Here is a 21,377-nt window from a genome sequence, read left to right as displayed (position 1 = left end):
GAAGACTTTTGAGGATACCATGGACAGCCAGGAAAACAAACAAATGGATCATAGAACAAATCAATCCAGAATTTTCACTCTAGGCACAAATGACCAGACTCAAACTATCATACTTTGGACATGTTATGCAAAGACCCAGCTCCCTTGAGAAGTCCATAATATTGGGGAAAGTGGAAGGAAAGAGAAGAGGATGACCAACAGCAAGGTGAATGGACTTGATTACCACAGCAATCAATGCGCCACTGAGAGACCTTAAAGGCCAAGTTGAAGACAGATCATTCTGGAAAGAATCTATGTGGTCTCTAAGAGTCAATAACGGCTTGACAGCACTTAATCAATCAATCAGAGGGAGTGGACAGAGTGAAATTTTTCTCCCTCTCTCACAACACTAGAACTATGGGCCATCCCATGAAACTGAAGGTCAGGAAATTTAGGACCGACAAAAAAGTACTTTTTCACACAGCACATAATTAATCTATGGAATTCTATGCCTCGGGATGTGATGATGGCCACTGCTTGGATGGCTTTAAAAGGTGCTTAGACAAATTCATGAAGGAGAGGTCTATCAAAGGCCACTAGTCTGGTGGCTACACAGGCAAGATGCGTCTGAATACCAGTTGCAGGGGAGCAACAGCAGGAGAGAGGCCATGCCCTCACCTCTTGTCTGTGGTCTTCCCAGAGGCATCTGGTGGGCCACTGTGTGAGACAGGATGCTGGACTAGATAGACTTTGGGCCTGATCCAGCAGGGCTGTTCTTATGCATTTTTGTTAAGCTCTTATGTTGACAGGGAATGCATTCCAAAGCACTGGGGCAGCCACAAAGAAGGCCTGGCGCTTAGTTGCCACCAGATGAGCCGGTGGCAACTGTAATGGGACTGCTGCAGATGATCATAATAGGTGACAGGTTTCATGACAAAGAAGGCACTTTTGAGTGCCCTGGACTGAAGCCATTCAGGGCTTTATAGGTAATGAGCAGCACTTTGTATTTTGCTCGGAAACATAATCGGCAACTAGTGCAATTCTTTCAGAATCTGTGTTATATGGTCTCTTCGAGTTGTCCCAGAGAACAATCTGGCTGTCTGTACCAGCTGATGTTTCAGAACAATGTACAAAGGCAGCCCCATGTAGAATGCATTACAGTATTCAACCCTGGAGGTCAGCAGCATATGTTGGTTGTTCAATGTTGGCATTGGCAAGTGTAAGGTGATGCACACTGGTACGAAAAACCCCAACTTCAAGTATACGCTTATGGGATCTGAGCTGTCGATGACTGACCAGGAGAGGGATCTTGGGGTCGTGGTGGACAGCTCATTGAAAGTGTCGACTCAATATTTGGCAGCTGTGAAAAAGGCCAATTCCATGCTAAGGATCATTAGGAAGGGGATTGGAAATAAAACGGCTAATATTATAATGCCCTTATACAAAACTATGGTGCGACTACACTTGGAGTACTGCGTACAATTCTGGTCTCCACATCTAAAAAAAGGACAGTGTAGTATTAGTATTAGTTAGCTAGTATCATAGTGAACTTGTACAGACCTATGGTGCAGCCACATTTGGAATACTGCGTACAGTTCTGGTCACTATATCTTAAGAAGGACATTGTAGAACTGGAAAAGGTGCAGAAGAGGGCAACCAAGATGCTCAGGGGCCTAGAGCACCTTTCTTATGAGGCTAGACTACAACACCTGGGGCTTTTTTGTTTAGAAAAAAGATGGCTGCGGGGAGACATGACAGAGGTCTATAAAACCATGCATGGTGTGGAGAAAGTGGATAGAGAGAAATTCTTCTCCCTCTCACATAACACTAGAACCAGGGGTCATCCCATGAAATTACGTCTGAGTACCAGTTGCAGTGGAGTAACAGCAGGAGAGAGGGCATGCCCTCAACTCCTGCCTGTGGCTTCCAGCGGCATCTGGTGGGCCACTGTGCGAAACAAGATGCTGGACTAGATGGGCCTTGGAGCTGATGCAGCAGGGCTGTTCTTATGTTCTTATGTACTACTGTTTTAAGGCAATTTACCTCCAGAAATGGGCATAACCAACTAATAAGCTGAAGATGATAAAAAATGCTCTTGGTCACTGCTTCAACCTGAGAAACCAGAGAGAGTTTTGGATCTAAGAGCACTCCCAAACAGTGTTCTCTCTATTTTTTCTCATCTGATATTGTTCTAGGCAGTAGTATCAAGGCACTGTGTGCGCACGGAAATGCATTCAGAGTGGGGCTTGATTCAACCTGAGTGGGATCTAAAATTAACTGAGTGGACATCAAAAAACTTGTGAGCATGCACACTTGTGCACACCTTAGATAGAGCACTGCTCCAAAGCTACATAACTATCTTTCAGGGGGAGTGTAACCGCATCCAGAACAGGCAGATCTAAACCATCTCTTTGGTCTTAACCTCCCACAATCAGCACTACTATCTTATTTGGATTCAATAGTTTGTTATCTCTCCTCCTGCCCTCCTCCTCTAGGTAGGCATTACATCCTCCAGGCAGGCATTTATGGAAGTTATGACACTTCCTGATGAATTTGATAGGGTTTGGATGTCATCAGCATATTGATAACACCCTGCACCATATTTCCTGATGATCTCTCCGAGCAGTTTCATGTAGATGTTAAAGAGCATTGGAGACAGTATGGAGCCTTGATGAACTCCATACTCTAGCTTTTGTTTCGCATAGCAACAGTCTCCAAGTGACACCATTTGGAATCTACCTGAGAGATTCTACCACTGTAGAACAGTGCCACCTAATCTTACCTCCCTCAGGTGACCCAGAGGGATAGCATGGTGAATGGTACCGAAAGCCACTGAGAGATCCAAAAGGTTCAGCAAAGTCATACTCTCTCTGTCATTACCTAATTGGAGATCATCCATCAGGCCAACCAAGTCTCCACTCTATAGCTCACCCAAAAGCCTGTTTGAAATTGATCTAGATAATCAGTTCCCTCAAGGACTGTCTGGACCTGAGAGGCCATCACTCTCTCAATCACCTTGCCCAACCATGGGAGTTTAGAGATGGGCCTGTAGTTGCCTAACTCTTGAGGGAGTCCAATGTAGGGTTTTTCAACTATTGTATAATGATACAAGAACTTCCCTCAGAGAAGCATTTGTGATGTTCTTTGACAATCTAATTGTTAGATCAAATAAGCCAAGTTGGGAAAGGGTCAAGAGAGCAGGTGGTAGGACACACAGTGTAAAGCAGCTTGTCCACATCCTCAGGAGTCACAAACTGAAAGTGATCCAGTCTGACCACATAATTATCCACAAAAATTGCTGGATACCGCCATAACAGACTCTGCTCTTGCTCACACACAGCAAAATACCTCTGAAGAATGAAACAGTAGCCAACATAATGCACAATACAACACCAGCATTTCTGACCTGCCCAGGCTGCTGAACAAGTGAATAGGGATGTGCACAGAACTGGCAGGGGTGTCTCAAAGGCGGAGGGCATACCTTTAAGGGCAGGGAAGGGTGCCCTTACTCTTCCCACTGCATTTCCCCTGCTGACACTCCATTTTTAAAGTGTCCATCAGGGCGGCAGCATACCTCCCTGCCACCCTGTGTCCTCTTTGGCCGGAAGTAACAGGAAGTACCCAGCGCTTGTGTGCACACCAGGCATGTGCATATGCACGTCGTGCTCATGGTCCCAAAGTGTGTGCGAGCGCCCGGCATGCAGATGCGTACCAGATACTTCATGTTACTTCTGGCCAAAGAGGACGCAGGACAACAGGGAGGTGTGCTGCTGCCCTGACAGACACGTTTAAAATGGCGCACCGGGGTGGGAAATGTGACGGGAGGGTTAAGGGTTGTTTGAACCGGTCCGGAGGCCTTGGCACTACCACCCTTTTTGCAGTAGCACTACCACCAGTTCTCTACAGTGTGGCTGCTGTAAGTTCTAACAGAAATATTAGAACTGACCATCATGTTGGCCATTGGAAATAGCCACTGGAAGAAGCACTGTGTACATGCCTGTGCATTGTTTCCAGTTGATGTGCAACTTCTCATCTCCAGAACATCACCAGGGCTGCCATTCACATGTGCAACAGCCTCAAAGTTGAATTGCACAACACGTTGGCCCATGGTTTTATGACACAACCAGGGAAGTAAAGATAAGCTTGGTGGGGGTGGGGGTGTGGGGTGAAAGAAGCTGTGGATTAACAATGAAAATTCTAGGCTAAGTAAAATTGTGGGCATAATTAGGCCAACATTAAACACTTTAAATCTCCTTGATTTGAATGTCAGAAGTGTAAGCATGTGTTAATGAACTCTCCCACTGAAATTAACCTGACTTGAAAACACACACTGTATTCTGTGGTTTGAGAATACCCAGCTGTTTATTTGGATCTATTCACACTGTTTATTTGGATCTATTCACACTAATGTACTTCAATGTCTCAGATAATTTTGACAAAAATTAGTCACTTTAACATGTATAGTGATGCCCTTTTCAAACAGTTATTGCACATTTGATTATAAAATAACAGCCTGCTTGAGTTGGCATTGCTTGAAAATGCCGTTGCTTGAAAATTACATTTCCAGCCACTAAATATCATTGGTTAACAACTAGGAGAATGTCACCTTTTCAGTATATTGTCAAATTGCATCTTATGTGTACACTGTGAGGACAAAGAATTGACTCCAAAAACAAGAGGAATGCAAGCAGCCATCCTGCCTATTAGAGTGGCTCCAGTAACTGTTACTGGTAGTTGCCTTAGGTTTCTATTATTATTAATAATAAAACTTTTATACCGCCCTTCCAAAAGGCTCAGGGCGGTATAAAAGATTTTTAGATTGCGAGCCCTTTGGGGACAGGAGACTATCTTATTTATGTGTTTTTCTATGTGAACTGCTTTGAGAACTTTGGTTGAAGAGCGGTATATAAATATTCATATTAGTAATAGTAGTAGTAATAGAGGTGTTGGTCTACTTGATGTTGGTCCGAGTTATCTAAGAGAGCCCCTTCTTTTACATGATCTCCACTGCACGTTAAGATCATCTGAGGAGGTCTGTCTCCAGTTGCCACCAGTTCGTCTGGTGGTGACGCAGAGGTGGGCCTTCTCTTTAGCTGCTCCTGGGCTGTGGAATGCACTCCCGGCAGAAATTCGTAATTTGAGATCATTGCCGTCCTTCAGGAGAGCCCTTAAAACTTAACTGTTTGGCCTGGCCTTCCAGGGTTTTAAATGATTAACTGTTTTAAATGGTTTTAAATTGTTGCCCTGATTTTAAGGGCTTTTAGCTGTTTTATTGGTTTTATTGTGTTTTAATAGTTTGATTTTAATTTTTAATTTGTTTTAATTGTTTTTATCATGTTGTGAACCACCCTGAGCCATTTTGGAAGGATGGTATATAAATCTAATATATAAATAAATACTGGCAATTGCTGCTTCTCTGAGGGAGGGCAGGACGCCCTCTATTATTAGACCTTATTTGAAGAAATCTGCATTGGATCCCTTGGAGTTGGCTAATTATAAACTCATTTCTAATCTTCCATGGTTGGGCAAGATGATGCCCAACAATGGTTGATGCAAGGTGAGCGGGTGGTGGCCTCTCAGCTCCAGGGAGTTTTGGGTGATGCAGATTATCTAGACCCATTTCAAACTGGCTTTCAAGTGGACTAAGAGGTTGAAAATGTTTTGGTTGGCCTGATGGATGATCTCCAATTAGGTACTGACAGAAGGAGTATGACTCTGCTGATCCTTTTGGATCTCTTGGTGGGTTTTGATACCATTGACCATCTGGGTCACCTGAGGCAGGCAGGATTGGATGGATCTTTCCCCCACTGCAGCAGCCATTTTGGAGGTTGCCAGACATGAGCAACGGGCCCCGTGTGGCCTGGGTCATGACATAAGGAAGGCTGGTGGGGGATGGGAAACCTTCACAGACCCCCCCACCCCCTAGGCCTCAGAGAAGCCCCATGGAGGGGGGTAAGTAAAAAAAAATCATGACACCTCCCCCGAAAATGGCTGGAGGTTCTGAACTGAGGGGGTACGGCTCAACCTTGAACCATTGAACCGAACCTGTTCAGCTTTGAACAGGTTCAGATTCGAACCTGTTTGCACATCCCTGCTATCAATATGCTATTAATATGCTTATGAGGAGAGCTGGTCTTGTTGCAGCAAGAATGGCTTGTCCCCTTTGCTAAGCAGTGTCTGTCCTGGTTGCATATGAATAGGAGACTAAATGTGGGAGCACTGTAAGATGTTCCCCTTAGGAGATGGAGCCGCTCAGGGAAGAGCAAATGAGGTTCCAAGTTCCCTCTTTGGCATCTCCAAGATAGGGTTGAGAGAGACTCCTGCCTGCAGTATTGGAGAAGCCGCTGCCAGATTGTGTACACAATACTAAGCTAAATGGACCAATGGTCTGACTCAATGAGGGGGTCCTCACGATCAAGCAAAAGCAGGCTAAGGTAGCCTAGCCCGCTTTAACTCGGTCGTCTGCTGCCACTGGAGCCGTGTGGCTCCTGGCAGCAAACCCTCCTAATTCCCCCTCCTCTTAGACGAGGTTAGCAGAGTAAGCACTCTGCTAACCCCGTCTTCTTGATTGTGTGTTGCCATGGTGCGGCTCCGTGCCATGGCAACACACAAGGAGACCCCTGCTGAGAGGCTGAAACAAGCCTCCCAGCCCTGGGGGTCTCTCCAGGATGCCCCACATGCTCAGGCGGGGCATCCTGGAACTTCCGGGGTCCACGTGGCTCCCAATCCCCGCAGCCCCCGCCAGCTCCGTGACAGAGCTGGCAGTTGTGTGGATGGCTGATCCGGCCGCCCAGAGCTGCTTTTCTGCTCGTCTGCGGGGAGAACGGGCTAAGCCCACTCTCCCCGAAAACCCCTTCCCGGTGAGTCTCATTGAGCGTGAGACTCGCCTCAATATATGGCAGCTTCCTATATACTACCTAGATCTATTTCTCCATATCAAATTCATCAGAAAGTGGCATAACCTCCCTAAATGCCTGAATGGAGGAAGTATGGATGAGGGATAACAAACTGAAGTTTAATTCAAATAAGACAGAGGTACTGGCTGTGGGGTGTTGAGACCTGAGAAATTGTTTAGATCTGCCTGTTCAGGAAGGGGTTACATTCCCCCTGAAAGATCAGGTATGTAGCTTGGGAGTGCTTCTGGATCCAAAACTCTCTCTGGTTTCTCAGGTTGAGGCAGTGTCCAGGAGTGCTTTTTATCAGTTTTGGCTGATATGTCAGCCACATCAATTTCTGGAGGGAAATGACCTGTCTGAGTTCAACAATATATCAGAACATTTCAAAAATCCAAATATTATATATGAATCCTCTATAATAAAATGGTTAGGTATGCGCCCATGTCTTTCTCGGGTGTTCTGGGCATGTGCGCAGTGCATGCTCAGAGCGCCCAAGAAAGATACGGTCGCAGGGACACGGGCGGCCATGTTGTCTTCGAGGGAGAGCAAGCAACCGGGGAGAACTCTTGGCGGCGCCGGCGCCGGGACTTTCCGCCCGGCCGCCCACAGCGACGAGCAAGTGGCAAAGCGGAGGAGGAGGAGGGAGGACTAGCCAAACTCCCCCCCCCCAAGGGAGAGCAGCTGTTACTGGCACAGCCCGAAGCCGCCACCGCCGCCAAGCCCGGGCTGGGGGTGGGCGGACAGGGAGGAGGGAGGAAAGCCGGGTGGGCAGCCAGCCAGTGAAAAGCCCAGCCGGCCGAACGCGCCGTTCTGCCAAGTGTGTGCAGAACGCCAAAGCCAGCACCAGAGCGACGGCTCTGCAGTCCTCCTCCTCCTGCGTCCGTGCCTCTTTCCTCAGTGAGTTTTTGAAGCGGCGGCGGCAAATGGCATCACCGTGCCCAGTCTGGGGGTCGCCACATCCCACCACCTGACCGCCCACCGTTTCAGCCTCTACTACTCCCAGTCAGCGTTGCAAGGAGCTGACCCGACAGAAGGACGGAGAAGCAGCCGCCAGCGCCAAGAAGCGAATCCGCGCAAACTTTTTGCCCCCCTCCCCTCCTTCCCTTTCCCCTCGGCCCCCTCATTCAAGGCATGACAAAAAAAATCATTCACCTTCTCAAGGAGTATTATTAGAAAGGGAATTTAAGAAGACCACAAAAACTGTTTATATGACAAGATGCACACAAGATAAAAGTAAAGTTCCGTAAATACAAGTCAGAGCCACATATTTTAATTTTGGACTACTGTGTAAGATGAGGGAACATTTGTTTCCTTTCATATTGATTTCTAGATGTAGGAAGGGGGTGGGTGAGAACGCTACAGTACCAACAGGAACCTTCTTCAGCATTTTAAAAGAACTGTTTGCCAATTTTCCCTGCAGAAGGATTTGCAGACTGACACAGTTCTTCACCAATACCTAGCAATGGGAAGAAATAACTGATGGAAAATAAAACATGAATATAAAAGTTAAATTTTATTAAAATTACTCTTATTTTAAAAAAAACAAAAAAAAAAAGGGGAGACAACAAGCAGAAGGAGGTCAGAAGGAGAGGGAGATAGAAGAAAGGAAGGAAAGGAAAGAGAGGAAGAGGGAGAGAAAAGGAAGGAATGAAAGAGGGGGGGGAAGGAAGGAAAGGAGGGCGAGAGAGAGGGAGAAGGAAAAAAGGAAACAAACAAACAAAAAAGGTTCTAGCGCCCGTTATTTTAACGGGCTTAAAAATACTAGTATTTTAATATACTAGTAATAAAACTGTATGGTTTAAAAAACTGTCCAACTATGCAAGATATAATAAATCTGAATCAATAAAAATATATCTAAATGTCTAAATAAAACTAATATAAAATGATCAATGAGATAGTATCTGTGTCCAACTGGAAAGTCCAATAGTTCATTTCAAAATTGACGGTGGAATGGGAGAAGTATGGATGAATGTTCCCAGTATCATGTTTTAATTAGAATGGATGAATGTTCCCAGTATCATGTTTTAATTAGAAGATGAAGAATCATGTCGTAATTTTGCCAGCATCTTATCAGTCTTGTGCTAATGGCAGACGTATTTTGACTATACCCAGTCTTTTTCAGTGGCAATCTTAAAAATATATGTATCAAATCAGGTACAGAGTCTGAAGTTTTAGTGTACAGAACAGGCCCACAACAGGAGAATAGATGTGCACACTGGTTAGCATGAAGAGAGTTATATTGGATTCATACACTGAAAATGTGGTCCCCATTTGACCTAAAGTTAATTGGGTTTTAGGTTGAAATATAGTGCATTGTTGGCCATTGTTTTAGATTTCATACGTGTATATTCTTTGTATATATGCAAAAATTTTGATATACTGATGGTTTCATTCATACATGTTTTAATGCTTAGAATTTTTGTACTGATTTATATAGTTATATTCATCCTGGTACTGATCTACATGATTAGATCAGTAGATTCATGCAGTCTAGTGTGCATTTTATTTCATCTTAAACATATACATGTTTTGTATTGTTTTATGTTATGGGAGTGAGTTGCAGCAGGATTTGAAGGCTGGATACTCAGTTCAGTTGTGCTATCAGAAGTTTCCAATTCCGTTATGGAAAAGGTCAAATAGAATCTATTTAAGTCATTAGGAGCATGAAGGGGGTGAAGCTGGGCTTTTTGTCATCTGGCCTTTTACATCTCTGGCTGGATGCAATAACGTTGCTACTGTTTTTGCTCTGCTCTTCTGTTTTCTTCTGATGTGTAACACCTGCTGGAGGGAGGCCATGAGTAAGAGGCATGGCTGGCTCTTCTGCTGATAAGAGGGAGACAAGCAAGCCGTCCAGTGCAGCTGTTGGTGTGGCTGCCGAAGCCATCCATCAAAGGAGGCCAGTCTTTGGTGGCAGTCTTCGATGTGAGGTAGAGGCTATGTTTGTTACTCTTGTATTTTTGACTGCCTTTGGGTGCGGTCAGACATTTATATCCAGTCTTGGGGGGAGCTTTCTGTAGGACGTCCTTACTGTGATTATGAAGGGACTCCATTTAGTCTTGTTACTGCCTGACTAATTACTGCTATGTGTCATGACTCTGGTAAAGGTGAGGGAGTAGGGAGCGCTTCCGGTGGTTCTGGGGCGCCATTACAGTAGTAGAGGGGAACAGAAGACTTGGTGTTGGCAGGTCAGCAAGCCATTACAGGGGAAAGGAGATCTGAAATTAAATAGCTGTTTCCCCTTCCAGCTGTCCTGCGAGTTCTCAGACCTTGGTGAGTAGTTCCAACCACTCACAGAACCTGACATTAATCATTTGCAATGCTGGTTCAAAATAAGACTGAAATCATCCATGATTTGATCATGGGCCAGGAAGTCAACTTTGCTTGGATAACTGACTCCTGGTTGGGGGAGGCTAGTGGCCCAGTATGGGCTCAGCTTCTTCTTGCTGGGTACTCTGTGGTGGAGCAGATTAGGGGAAGGAGGTGGGGGCATGGGGAGTGGAGTGGCTGTGATCCATCAGAATAACATCTCTCTTCCCAGAATCCCCATGAGACAACTGGACCATATTGAGTGGGTGTTTCTTGGCTTGAGGATTTGGGATAGACTGGGATTCTATTGGAGTACTGAGCACCCTGTTGCCCATTGGAGCCCCTAAGTGAGCTGATGGAGCTGGCCGTGGAGTTGGTGTTGGAATTGCCCCGGCTTCTGGTGTTGGATGACTTCAATGTTCACTTTGGGGCTGACTTGTCTGCTTCAGCTCAGGAGTTAATAGCAGCCATGACAAAATTGGAGCGGCCAGCAGGGTGTGTGGGCACTCGAGGGACGGCGGCAAGAGTTCCTTCCCTGAGCCTACCTGCCTCCCAAATGATAGATTGGGCTGTTTTCGGCCCATTTAGGGGCTCTCTGTGCACACGCACACATACACAGAGGCCTGAAATGGGTCGAAAATGGCCCAATCTGTCATTTGGGCAGCAGGTGGGCTCAGGGAAGGAGGTCTTGTCACCGCTTTTGCCTACACCACTTTGGCTCCCCTCGAGTGTCTTCATACCCCACCAGCTGCCCCGGCCCTGCTGCACAGTGGCAGTTGGGGTGGAAAGTAAAAATAATAATAACTTGCCCCCGCCCCCGCCAAGACCTCAAATGGGCATGGGGGGCTCTGAAGCCCTTCAGGTCCAGGCGCCAAAATTACCTAGGTGTGCCACTGAGTCCAGTCCACTGGATAGATATGTGGGGGTATGTGTTTTCACAATTTTTAGATCACGGGACAAGAGGAGGTTTCCACATGTGCAATTTCCACAGGTTTACTCAGGGGATCAGCACACTGGCAATTTTGCAAAGCAATGTGGGATCACTACTTTGGCATGTGTGCCTTTTGTTGGGAAACAACAGGGTTGCACCATTTCTTGTTTTACCGGGCTCTGTGTATTTGGGCACACATTTCTGCAGTTCTTCATCACTGGAGACCAATCTTGCTGTGCCTGTCTTGTCATCTCATCCTTTTCCTGCCGATTGAAAAGAAGGGGGCATAACACAGATTGTAATGGGGGCATCTTCTGATGTGCTTCTTTCCCTTTACATGACTTAATTTCGTATGTGGCATCCCTGTTGCCAGGTGACAGCAGGAGGAGTGTGGAGACTGCGGAGGACCGGGTAACTGCTTGGAGAGGCAGCCAGCGAGAAATGCAGTTGGCATAGAGCAGATGCATTTCTGGTCTGGTCTGAGCTGCCCTCTCTCTGGTTTTGGGAGCTGCTACTGAACAAAAACCCAGGTTACAGTGGCAGCAGAATTCAGACAGCATGTTGACAGCTTCAAACCTGAGGTTTCAGCAGCGAAATGCACACAAATTGAAGGTTCAAATCCAGGATTAGCATCAAAAACTGACCCACGGTTGGGTTGCAAAACCGCAGTTTCATACATTCAGAAGAACACAATCTTGAAACTCTGGCACAGGCTCAGATCCATGCATGGGGGTGTTGGGACAAGAGCAGGCAGAGAAGGAAAGAGTGTAACCAACTTTGATGACTAAACACCTTTTTCTTGCAAAGAGGGCAAGAATCAAAGTAATTTTGTCCTAATAAATTCATCCATATGCTTAATCATATCCATAATCATAATTATTTCTCTTTTCCTTAGGTATAAAGCGATAGTGAGACCAATGGACATCCAGGCTTCCCATGCACTGCTGAAGATTTGTTTGAAAGCTCTCATGATCTGGATTTTATCAATGTTGCTTGCTATCCCTGAAGCTGTATTTTCAGACTTGCGCCCTTTCTATGACAAAGGCTCTAACAAAACATTCATTAGTTGTACGCCTTACCCACTTACCAATGAACTGCATCCGAAAATTCAATCAATGGCTTCCTTCCTCATCTTCTACATCATTCCTCTATCTGTTATTTCAGTTTACTATTATTTTATTGCAAAAAATCTGATACGGAGTGCTTACAACCTACCAGTGGAAGGAAATGTACATGTTAGAAAACAGGTATGTCTAATTTTATTTTAAAATATATATACAATGTCCACTGGGAATGCCACAACTTGAGAATTCTGTTTCATACATAAACTTAGAGCAGTTCCATGGAGTTCACTTCTACTACTGTTTTCAGGGTAGAAGACAAAGGTGAGGAATGTTTCCAAATTTTTAAAAAAGTCCTTAATTGTCACCTTTCATTACAAGCCAACAAAAGTGTTTTCAAATAACCCAATGAACAAAGAGACATGGAAAATTCACATTGGAACTGATTATCCATTTATATTTCAGGGCCAGTCCCATGAGTGTGCCGTCGAGTTGGTGTCAACTCCTGGCGACCACAGAGCCCTGTGGTTGTCTTTGGTAGAATACAGGAGGGGCTTACCATTGCCATCTCCTGCGAAATATGAGATGATGCCCTTCAGCATCTCCCTATATCGCTGCTGCCCTATATAGAACCACCTAATGGTGCAGCAGGGGAGCAACCCGCCTACAGAGCAGGAGGCTGTTGGTTCGAATCCCCGCTGGTGTGTTTCCCAGAATATGGGAAATTCCAATATTGTGCAGCGGTGATATAGGAAGGTGCTGAAAAGCATCATTTTGTACTGTGCAGGAGGAGGCAATGGTAAACCCATCCTGTATTCTGTCAAGAAAAACACATGGCTCTGTGGTCGCCAGGAGTCTACACCGACTTGACGGCACAACCTTTTCCCATGAGTGACAGCCTTTGTTCCTGTTGGTTTGCTCTAATGTATTCAGAGGCCCCCCAAGTCTGACATAACTCTAATGGAATGTTTGAAAGACTGTTTTTTGAATTGATTCTCTGCATACATTCATGTGGAAAAGTGATTCTGTAATTGCTTATCTATATAACATTTCTGCAGAAAACCCTATAAGCAGAATCCTTATTCTTGTCACAGGGATTCATTCCCTCCTCCATTACATGGATAACACATTCCAGTGCAATTTTCACACATTCATGCCCTCCAAAGACCTCTTCAAGCATCATCACATGAGAACTAAATATTCTAGTGAAAGAGGCCCTGATGTTGAATGTTGTTAACCACAAGCAAGTGGCTCCTCCTGATATTTTGGATCTGGTGTCTTAGCTAAAACTGTTTAGAATATCTCATTCTCCATGCATTGCTAAGCCCTTTCCTGCATCACAGAATAATGAAATATGAATGAAATGCTAGTATAATGGAGCGTAGGCTAGAATATTCGTATTAACATATTCAGGCTAAAATCCATTCCCAAAGAGCTTTTGAAAATAAAATTTTTGCACATGTTCAGTTCAGCTGTTTTGAAGTACAGTAGGATTAGTGAAGAAATCTTTTTAATTTCTGTACATGGCTAGTTGCAAAAACCTTATCTCCCCATATTAATAATGAATCTATATATTTAATTCTCCTGGGTGCCTTAGAATGTGTGTCCCGGCACCCAGCTGATTGGCTGGGCGGTGGAGGCACCTGATAGGCTGAGGTGCACCCAGGTGGATTGGTCATCGCAGTGGCCAGGCCGCCCAGGTTAAGGGGGAGGAGGCAGTCACAAAGCCCGGCCTGGCCGTCAGAGGTGGGAGGTGGAGGCGGGAAAGGGGTTGAGTGGGTGACGGGCGGCAGGGCACAGCCCAGATGCCCGTTGGAGGCTGGGGTGGGAAGGAAATGGGTGGTGGGACTTCCCTGTTTGCCGCCCAGGAGGAGAAATGGCGGTGACCCTTTTTGGCTGCCCGCTGCCTGGTAAGGAGGGCCTCTGGTGGTGGTGAGGTCTGGCTGAAAATGGCCGCCCGCCATGGTAAAATGCTCAGTGCAGGTGGGGGGAGGGGAGGAATGGAAGAGGAGGGAGGGCAGGCAGGAGGGAGGGGGAGGGAGGGCAAGAGAGAGTGGGGCAGGAGGGAGGGGGAGGGCGGGCAAGAGAGAGTGGGCAGGAGGGAGGGGGGAACAGCCGGCCCCAAAGAGCACAAAGATGCTCTGTGTGGGTCGAAATCAGTTGCTGACTGTGGTTTGTCAGCTACAGAAGTGAGGGTGGGATAAAGGTGTTGCACTGACTAATTTTATATCAATGTACTTTGTTCTAAGTTTTATGAAGCACCCTTCTGCTCCTCTAGATCCCATTTTAATTCTGTACCTCTGGGGATAGCGTTTGAACATATGGGGTGTACAACCATGATTTCTCACCTGTCAGGTGAAATGGAGGCCAGTCCTAACCCTGTTTATTATTTCACTTGTGAGGTTCATGCAGTGCCTATAAGTTTCTGTCAGGGCGAAGTACTACTGATTTCTTCATTGCATTGCCTTCTGGCTTTATACTGCAGATGCAGGTGGCAATAGCTTTACTATTAAATTAAGATTGCACTTCTTAAAATAGATATAGCTTGCTTTCACAGAAAGGTCTACCACAAAGCTTAATTTTCAGCTAGCTCTTTGAGGAAACTTGCTTAGAAGTGTGCTCATGTCAACCGCCCTTTGCTAATTCAGTATTTAACTCTGTCTATGCAGTGAGAGGAAGTCCAGATTTATAAACATGATACATTACATTGGTTGTACCATCACTTGCTTGTCTCTTTCAAAGAGGAATGAATGTTTTGCTGAAGAAATAAGCAACTAGCTTATTTACTGAACCTTCCAATTTGATTATTCTGCAACGAGATACACACACACACACACACACACACACACACACACACACACATATACTGGGGTTGGGGTTGGGTTTTTCTAGATCTTACCATAGTCTATCAGTGCTGAGCTGCAACACTGTCAAACACACAGGAAGTTAAAGCCCTCAAGAATCATAGCCCATGTTGGATGAAACACCAGGGTAGAACCACCGGAAGGTCTACCCAGAGCAAGTCAGGTGCAGGGCAGGATCGGAGGCAAGAAGCTTCTGGGAACAAGGCAGAAGAACAGGCAAGCAAATAGGCAAGCTGGCAGACGGAGAGAGGAATAGGCAGGCAAGCTGGCAGGCAGAATGGTCTGGAACAAGACTAGGAAGTAGGAAGGACATAGTCTGGAAACACTTATAATCAGGTCATGTCAGGAGAAACCAACTGGCTGGCTGTCAGGGTGATATAATGAGTACAGAAATATGTTCAGCTGTTGAAGAACAATACAGCCCCTGTTTCTATACAACACCCTCACGTGGCTCACCAGAAGAGGCAGCAATGGACAGATTAGGAAGCTCCTGGTTTGAGTCTCATGATCCTGACTTTGGCCATTGCCATACAGGAGAGGAAATATACAGCACACATAGAATTGTGTCTATGACTCTATCTTGTCAGGATTCCCTGCATAAGAAAAGAAATTCAAAGCAAGCACATAGCCAGCATCCACAATGCCCTAGTAAATAGGCAGCATTTACAAAGTCAATGGTTGACACACTGTGCACTGTTATGTGTGTGTTGCAACATAACATTCACACAGTTATGTAAGTGTGAGCAAGCACCACAATGGTGCAGAGCTGTACAACAGTACAGCCATGGGAAATAATGGCCACACTGTTGCACAACTGTTTGTCCAATTGTTGTGCTTATACAAGAGCACACGTATGCAATTGTACTAATTTGCAACCCACATGTAATGTTACACAGTATGTTGGCCAGTAGCAACATGGCCAGTCTAATACTTGGCAAGGAAAGAAAATGTTATCATAACAGGTAGGGATGGATAATAGGTAGAAGCCTATTTGTTTAGAATAAGCCAGATAGTTGATGCCAAGTTATATAATGCCAGCTTCCTGTTGGCCACTGTAGGAACAACAATCAATAATTACATAATTATTAAGTCCAATAATTACAGAACTTGTGGCAGAGGAAGTTCCCTTCTTTAGATAGTTCTTACTTACACATCTTCAATGCCACCTTTTCAAGTTGTGACATAAAATACATACTACTAAGGGCCAAACTAGATGTGACATTTAATATGTCATGATCTAGTAACAGGCTTGTCTTCACTTACAAGTATTTCTCTTAAAAATATTTTCAGTTAGAAGTGGCAGTCATGCACTTGTACTGAGAAAATATGTCACAACTCAGTGATGATTTAAGCTCACTGCTGTTTCAGGGAAGGTGTATCAACCTGTTCTGAGGGAGTGGCACTCCCTTTGAAGGAGCAGGATCGCAGCTTGGGAGTCCTCCTTGACCCAGTACTGTACCTAGATACACATATGTCTATACACACTGTGTATATGCACACTGTACACTATACACACTGTGGCTCAGGGGGATTCCGCCCCACTCTGTTGCTGCATCAGTTGCTCCCATTGAAATGTGTCTATTTAAAGAACCCTCCAAAACTTCCAGTTTTCTAGGAAAGCGTGCTTGGTCTCAGATGATGGGAAATTCAGTGAACGGCTGTCCACCATCTTCTGACAAACTCTCTCTCTCTCTATATATATATATATATACAAAAAATGTGGCTGACATACAATTTGCATTGTTCTTTTCAGATGGAATCCCGAAAACGTCTAGCCAAGACAGTCCTGGTTTTCGTTTGTATCTTTGCTTTCTGTTGGCTTCCTAACCACATCATCTACTTATATCGGTCATACCACTATTCAGAAGTGGACACGTCTGTTCTGCACTTTATCACTTCCCTCTGTGCTCGAATCCTGGCATTTGCCAACTCTTGCATAAACCCTTTTGCTCTCTACCTGCTCAGCAAAAGCTTCCGGAAACAGTTTAATCACCAGCTGACATGTTGCAAAACCCGTGAGCTCATTCGGTCCCAGAGCACGAGCAGAAGCACCACACGGATGGCATCCCTCAAGAGCACTAACCACTCAATGGTCGCATTCAGTTTCATCAATGGCAACCATTTCTGCCATGAGGACAATGTATAGGATGCATCACAAAGTCACTTTAGCCATTGCTGAAGCCATCACAAAATCTCTTTAGCCATTGCTGCCTGTTTTGTTCTAGTTGTAACAAATGTACATATGTACACAGAGAGTCATCAGGGAACTTGCAACATGGAAGTGAAGCTGGATGCAGAGTGAAAGAGCTGCCCACACCTGCACATGCTGTTCAGGGCATTGCGTCATAATAGGCAGATCCCTCACCACTTAGACATGAGTGTTGGAGGCATTCAAAACCTTATGAGATGATCAGTCTGTTCTGTTGGGCTGGCTATTGTAGAAGAGCTTGTGGCAGCCTCACCAAGAGGATTGAGGAGATTATAGAAAAGTAACCGTTTCTGTATAAGGGGCTTTCAGAAGAGGGGCAGGCATTTTATGTAGTTATTGCTGGTATTAGCCCAAGTACCTCAAGGTCCTTGGTGCTATATGAAAACAGCTGTACAATTTATATTCTGAACACTGTACCCACAGTGCTGGCATACAAAATTGCACTGATAAGGGGATCAGTATCCCCTTTCTGCAGGGATGCCCTGGTGGAATACTTACCCAAAAGGGAGGGCCCGACATACTGAGTCAGTGTAGTGCAGTACATGTGTCCTCATTGCAACAGATAGGTTTGTATATCCACAGAGAGGGGGGACAAAGTAGATGTGATGTATGAACTCCCAAAAAGCTTTTCTTTCTTAAAAAGCAGCTGGAGAGGAAGCAATGTGAATCAGGGCACAAAATTGTACCCTTAAGTTTTCCCATTTGTGGCTATAAGTGTGGGCGTGTAATATAATTGCAGCTGCATTTTGAGATGGGGCGGGGAGAGACATTAGGCACTCCAAACCTGGTGGGAACTCCTACATCATGTATTGTTAAATGAGAGAGAGAGAGAGAGAGAGAGAGAGAGAGAACAATTTCACACATAATGTGGAACCTGAGGTTCCCCCAGCCTGAGATATGGAGGGAACCTGATGTTGGTGCTGCTGCAGATGATAACATATCTTGGAAGTAGCCAAGTTAAGCCAGAGGTATGCTCCCTGGCCAGGCCTTCCAGTGAGGCCTGCCTTGTCTTGCCTTGCAGCCATTGGCCCTGATGGTAAAGGGGATGGGCTCACCAGCAGTTCATGAAAAGTGTGGGTTCAGACCTAAATATACACCTCAGTGGAAACAGCACTCCATTTGGCAAGTTAACTTTAATTTTGGTTACACATCACAGTCTGAGGCCTCAAATAAATCTCAACCGCCCTGAGCCATTTTTGGAAGGGCAGTATAGAAATCAAATAAATAATAATAATTGAAAGGCTGTGGCAGACGAAGACCAAAATAATCCCAGTAGTAATTGGCGCCCTAGGTGTAATCCAAAAGACCTTGAAGAGCACCTCAACACCATAAGGGCCACAGAAATCACCATCAGCCAATTACAGAAAGCAGCTTTACTGGGAACAGCCTATATTCTGTGACGATATCTATAATAATAACACCAACAACATTGACAATAAAATTCAGCCATCTCAGGTCCTTGGGAAGGACTCAATGTCTGGATAAAACAAACCAGTCAATAACACCTGTCTGACTGTAAACAATAATTATAATAATAAAGTTCCTACCTCAGTGTGGTTTCAGACAAATTGGTAACTGACTTTGCAAGTAGGTCCCATGTTATGTGTGAACTTGCCGTGAGGGGGAGAGAGTGAGAATGGATTATTGTCATGGCCATTTTCAAAAATTGGTCTGTATTCTTTTTCTGGCTTGGATGATAAAATCCCAAAAATCTTACTCAGTTTTTAAGTAATGAGACTTCTGGAAATATATAAGGCCCCAGGTTTCCTTTGCCTACTCATTCTTAAGAGAACATCTTTATGATTTTGCTTTTTATATTCAAGTAAGGTAGCTATCCTAAGCACACTTAGCAGGGAATAAGTCTCACTGAAACCAGTGGGTCTCACTTCCGTTTATGCATGCTTAAGATTGTGCTGCTCATCGATGACATGAGCAAAGTGCGAGGAGGAGGAGGAGGCGGCAGCAGCAGATATTAATGATAATTGTCAGGAATCTCTAGGTATTTTCAGTACAGTATTACTCCGTGTTGTAAGAAGATGTGAAGAGAGTCGTGTTTACCCGGGTTTGGTTGCCCCCATAAACAGTATGTTGTACACAGTCTAAATGTGAAAGGCGATACCATCACAATAAATGTGAGTTTAACTATGTTTACAGTTTCAAGTGTGTGTATTTTGCCATATTTGGGGTGGGGTGAGGTGAAGCACAGCACTTTCTAAATGTTATTAAATATTCATATCTGTCTCTTGAGGTCATGCATTAATGGATGTCAAAATATGTCATGTAGAGCTTTAGATACATTTAAGAATGAGGAGCAAATGTAAACTGAAACACAGATTTCTTGTACTTTTCAGATATGTATTGTAGTAGCAATGTGCAGTGATAGCCATTAAAACCTCAATACTTATAATCTGCAGCACAATGCATGAGACTTATTTTATTTGTATGTTTTTACTATCTTCTGTTAATATATTACTGATTACTAAAGGAGTGTGTGAATAAACCCAGAGCTTCTGGAAGCTTCCATTAAGAATAGAAAGGCATCTGGGGGTGTTGGGAGGGATCACAAGACCTGCCCAAAATTGTTAGTTTGGGGGGGCAAAGACTGGACCTACCCTCAAACCAAAAACCACTCTAAAAAAAAGCAGAGAGCACTAATATGCTTTCTGGCTAAGAATTTCAGAATTCTTGAACAAAGCTTCCAAAAGGTAGTGATTCTCCTCTAGTCAATCAACAGGACAAGGCAAATAACATGGAACTGTCATGACATTTGTATCATGGGTTCCACTTGCTTATGATTACTCTTATTATCATTTATATCCCACCTTTCTATGATAAAATGGCTTACATAAAGAAAATGCAAAAAATACAAATACAAAACAAATTTAAAACCACAAACCATAATAAAATATAACAATAATAAAATATAACTCTCATAAAAGCACACACACAATCATGACAACAGCAGCAACAGTTTAGAAAACCTTACAGGTTGATACCTTTAACTTAACTGCAATGCTCTAATATTAATGAATAAACAACATAGACTTTTGAGATGTGAATGAATAGGGGGGTTTTTTGCTATTTGATTCAACCTTGAAAAAATGAATCAATTTGTCGAACTGGCTGGCCATAGCTGACTGGTTCAACAAATGGAATTGGAAATTTGCGGGAAATTTGTGAATCACCTATATGGAATAATGGGGAAACTGAATCACCCCATTGTTCCCCATAGGTAGGTCTTAGAGACACCAAAGTGGGTTGGGTGTTATGGCATGACCCAACATACCTACCAGCCAACCCACAAAAGTCAGGCAATTAGCCTATTTTAAATAATTTTTTGAATTATTATCTGGGTCAGTAGGTCATTTGAATCCCCCATTGTTCCCTATGGGTGGAAAAAGCAATGTGTAAACATTTTGCATCCCTGCTTTGCAAAAAATAACACCACTGCAGAACAGAAGCACACACAGTCCCTCCCAACACAGAACAGAACACCACATTTTGCCAAACAGACAGTCCAAAGATGCCCCCCCCAAGGAACCACTAACCCAGAATTCTATGCCAGCCACAGTGCCTGTGCTGTAGTAGCATCATTGGCACAAGTTGCTCTCTCACACACAATTATGAATCAGACCTCACTTACAACAACTGCCACAGTACAGCAGCACCCTTAGCAGCCAGAAAGCATGTCCATAAGCTCAACTACAGCAATGTCTGACTGAGTGAGTGCACTTTGCAATGCAAAATGCAGATTGCAGAGCAGACCAGAGCAGTGAGGGAAGCACAAGTTAGTCCAAAGTCAGACATGGAGATCATCACAGCAATCACCAACAAATGGGAGGGAGGGAGGGAGGGGCTGCCACTGTCCATTTCTCACCACAGCACCATCTCACAAACAGACCAAACCAAAAACTACAACTCAATGAAGGCAAGTAGGCACCCATATTCTGCCTTTGTCAATCTTGGACCCAGCAAAACCAGATAATTATGGCAACAATAGGCATCACAGTATTATACTCTGTGCTGAGAAAAGAAAACCACAAAATCAAACCTTCCTTGATTCCTTCCTCTTCTCCTGATGTAAGGGCTCTCTCTTCCTCCCAGTCCCTTTGAATACATTTTGAAATTCCC

At 44.5% G+C, this 21,377-nt stretch overlaps 1 protein-coding gene across 1 annotated transcript in view; it reads left to right on the top strand.

Annotated features, from left to right (window-relative positions):
• Positions 1–19,584, top strand: part of GRPR (gastrin releasing peptide receptor) — a 64,566-nt gene extending 44,982 nt beyond the window's left edge. Inside the window, exons 2-3 of the mRNA XM_053310013.1 lie at positions 12,008–12,359; positions 16,791–19,584. Coding sequence (XP_053165988.1) covers positions 12,008–12,359; positions 16,791–17,183 — 745 coding nt within the window. The 3' untranslated portion in view covers positions 17,184–19,584. The remainder of the gene's footprint in view (positions 1–12,007; positions 12,360–16,790) is intronic.
• Positions 19,585–21,377: the final 1,793 nt, after the last annotated feature.

The sequence above is a fragment of the Hemicordylus capensis genome, chromosome 3, assembly GCF_027244095.1.
Source record: "Hemicordylus capensis ecotype Gifberg chromosome 3, rHemCap1.1.pri, whole genome shotgun sequence".
NCBI classification, from domain to species: Eukaryota; Metazoa; Chordata; class Lepidosauria; order Squamata; family Cordylidae; genus Hemicordylus; species Hemicordylus capensis.
Note: the sequence above shows the minus strand (reverse complement) of the source record. Positions and strands in the feature narration are given on the sequence as shown.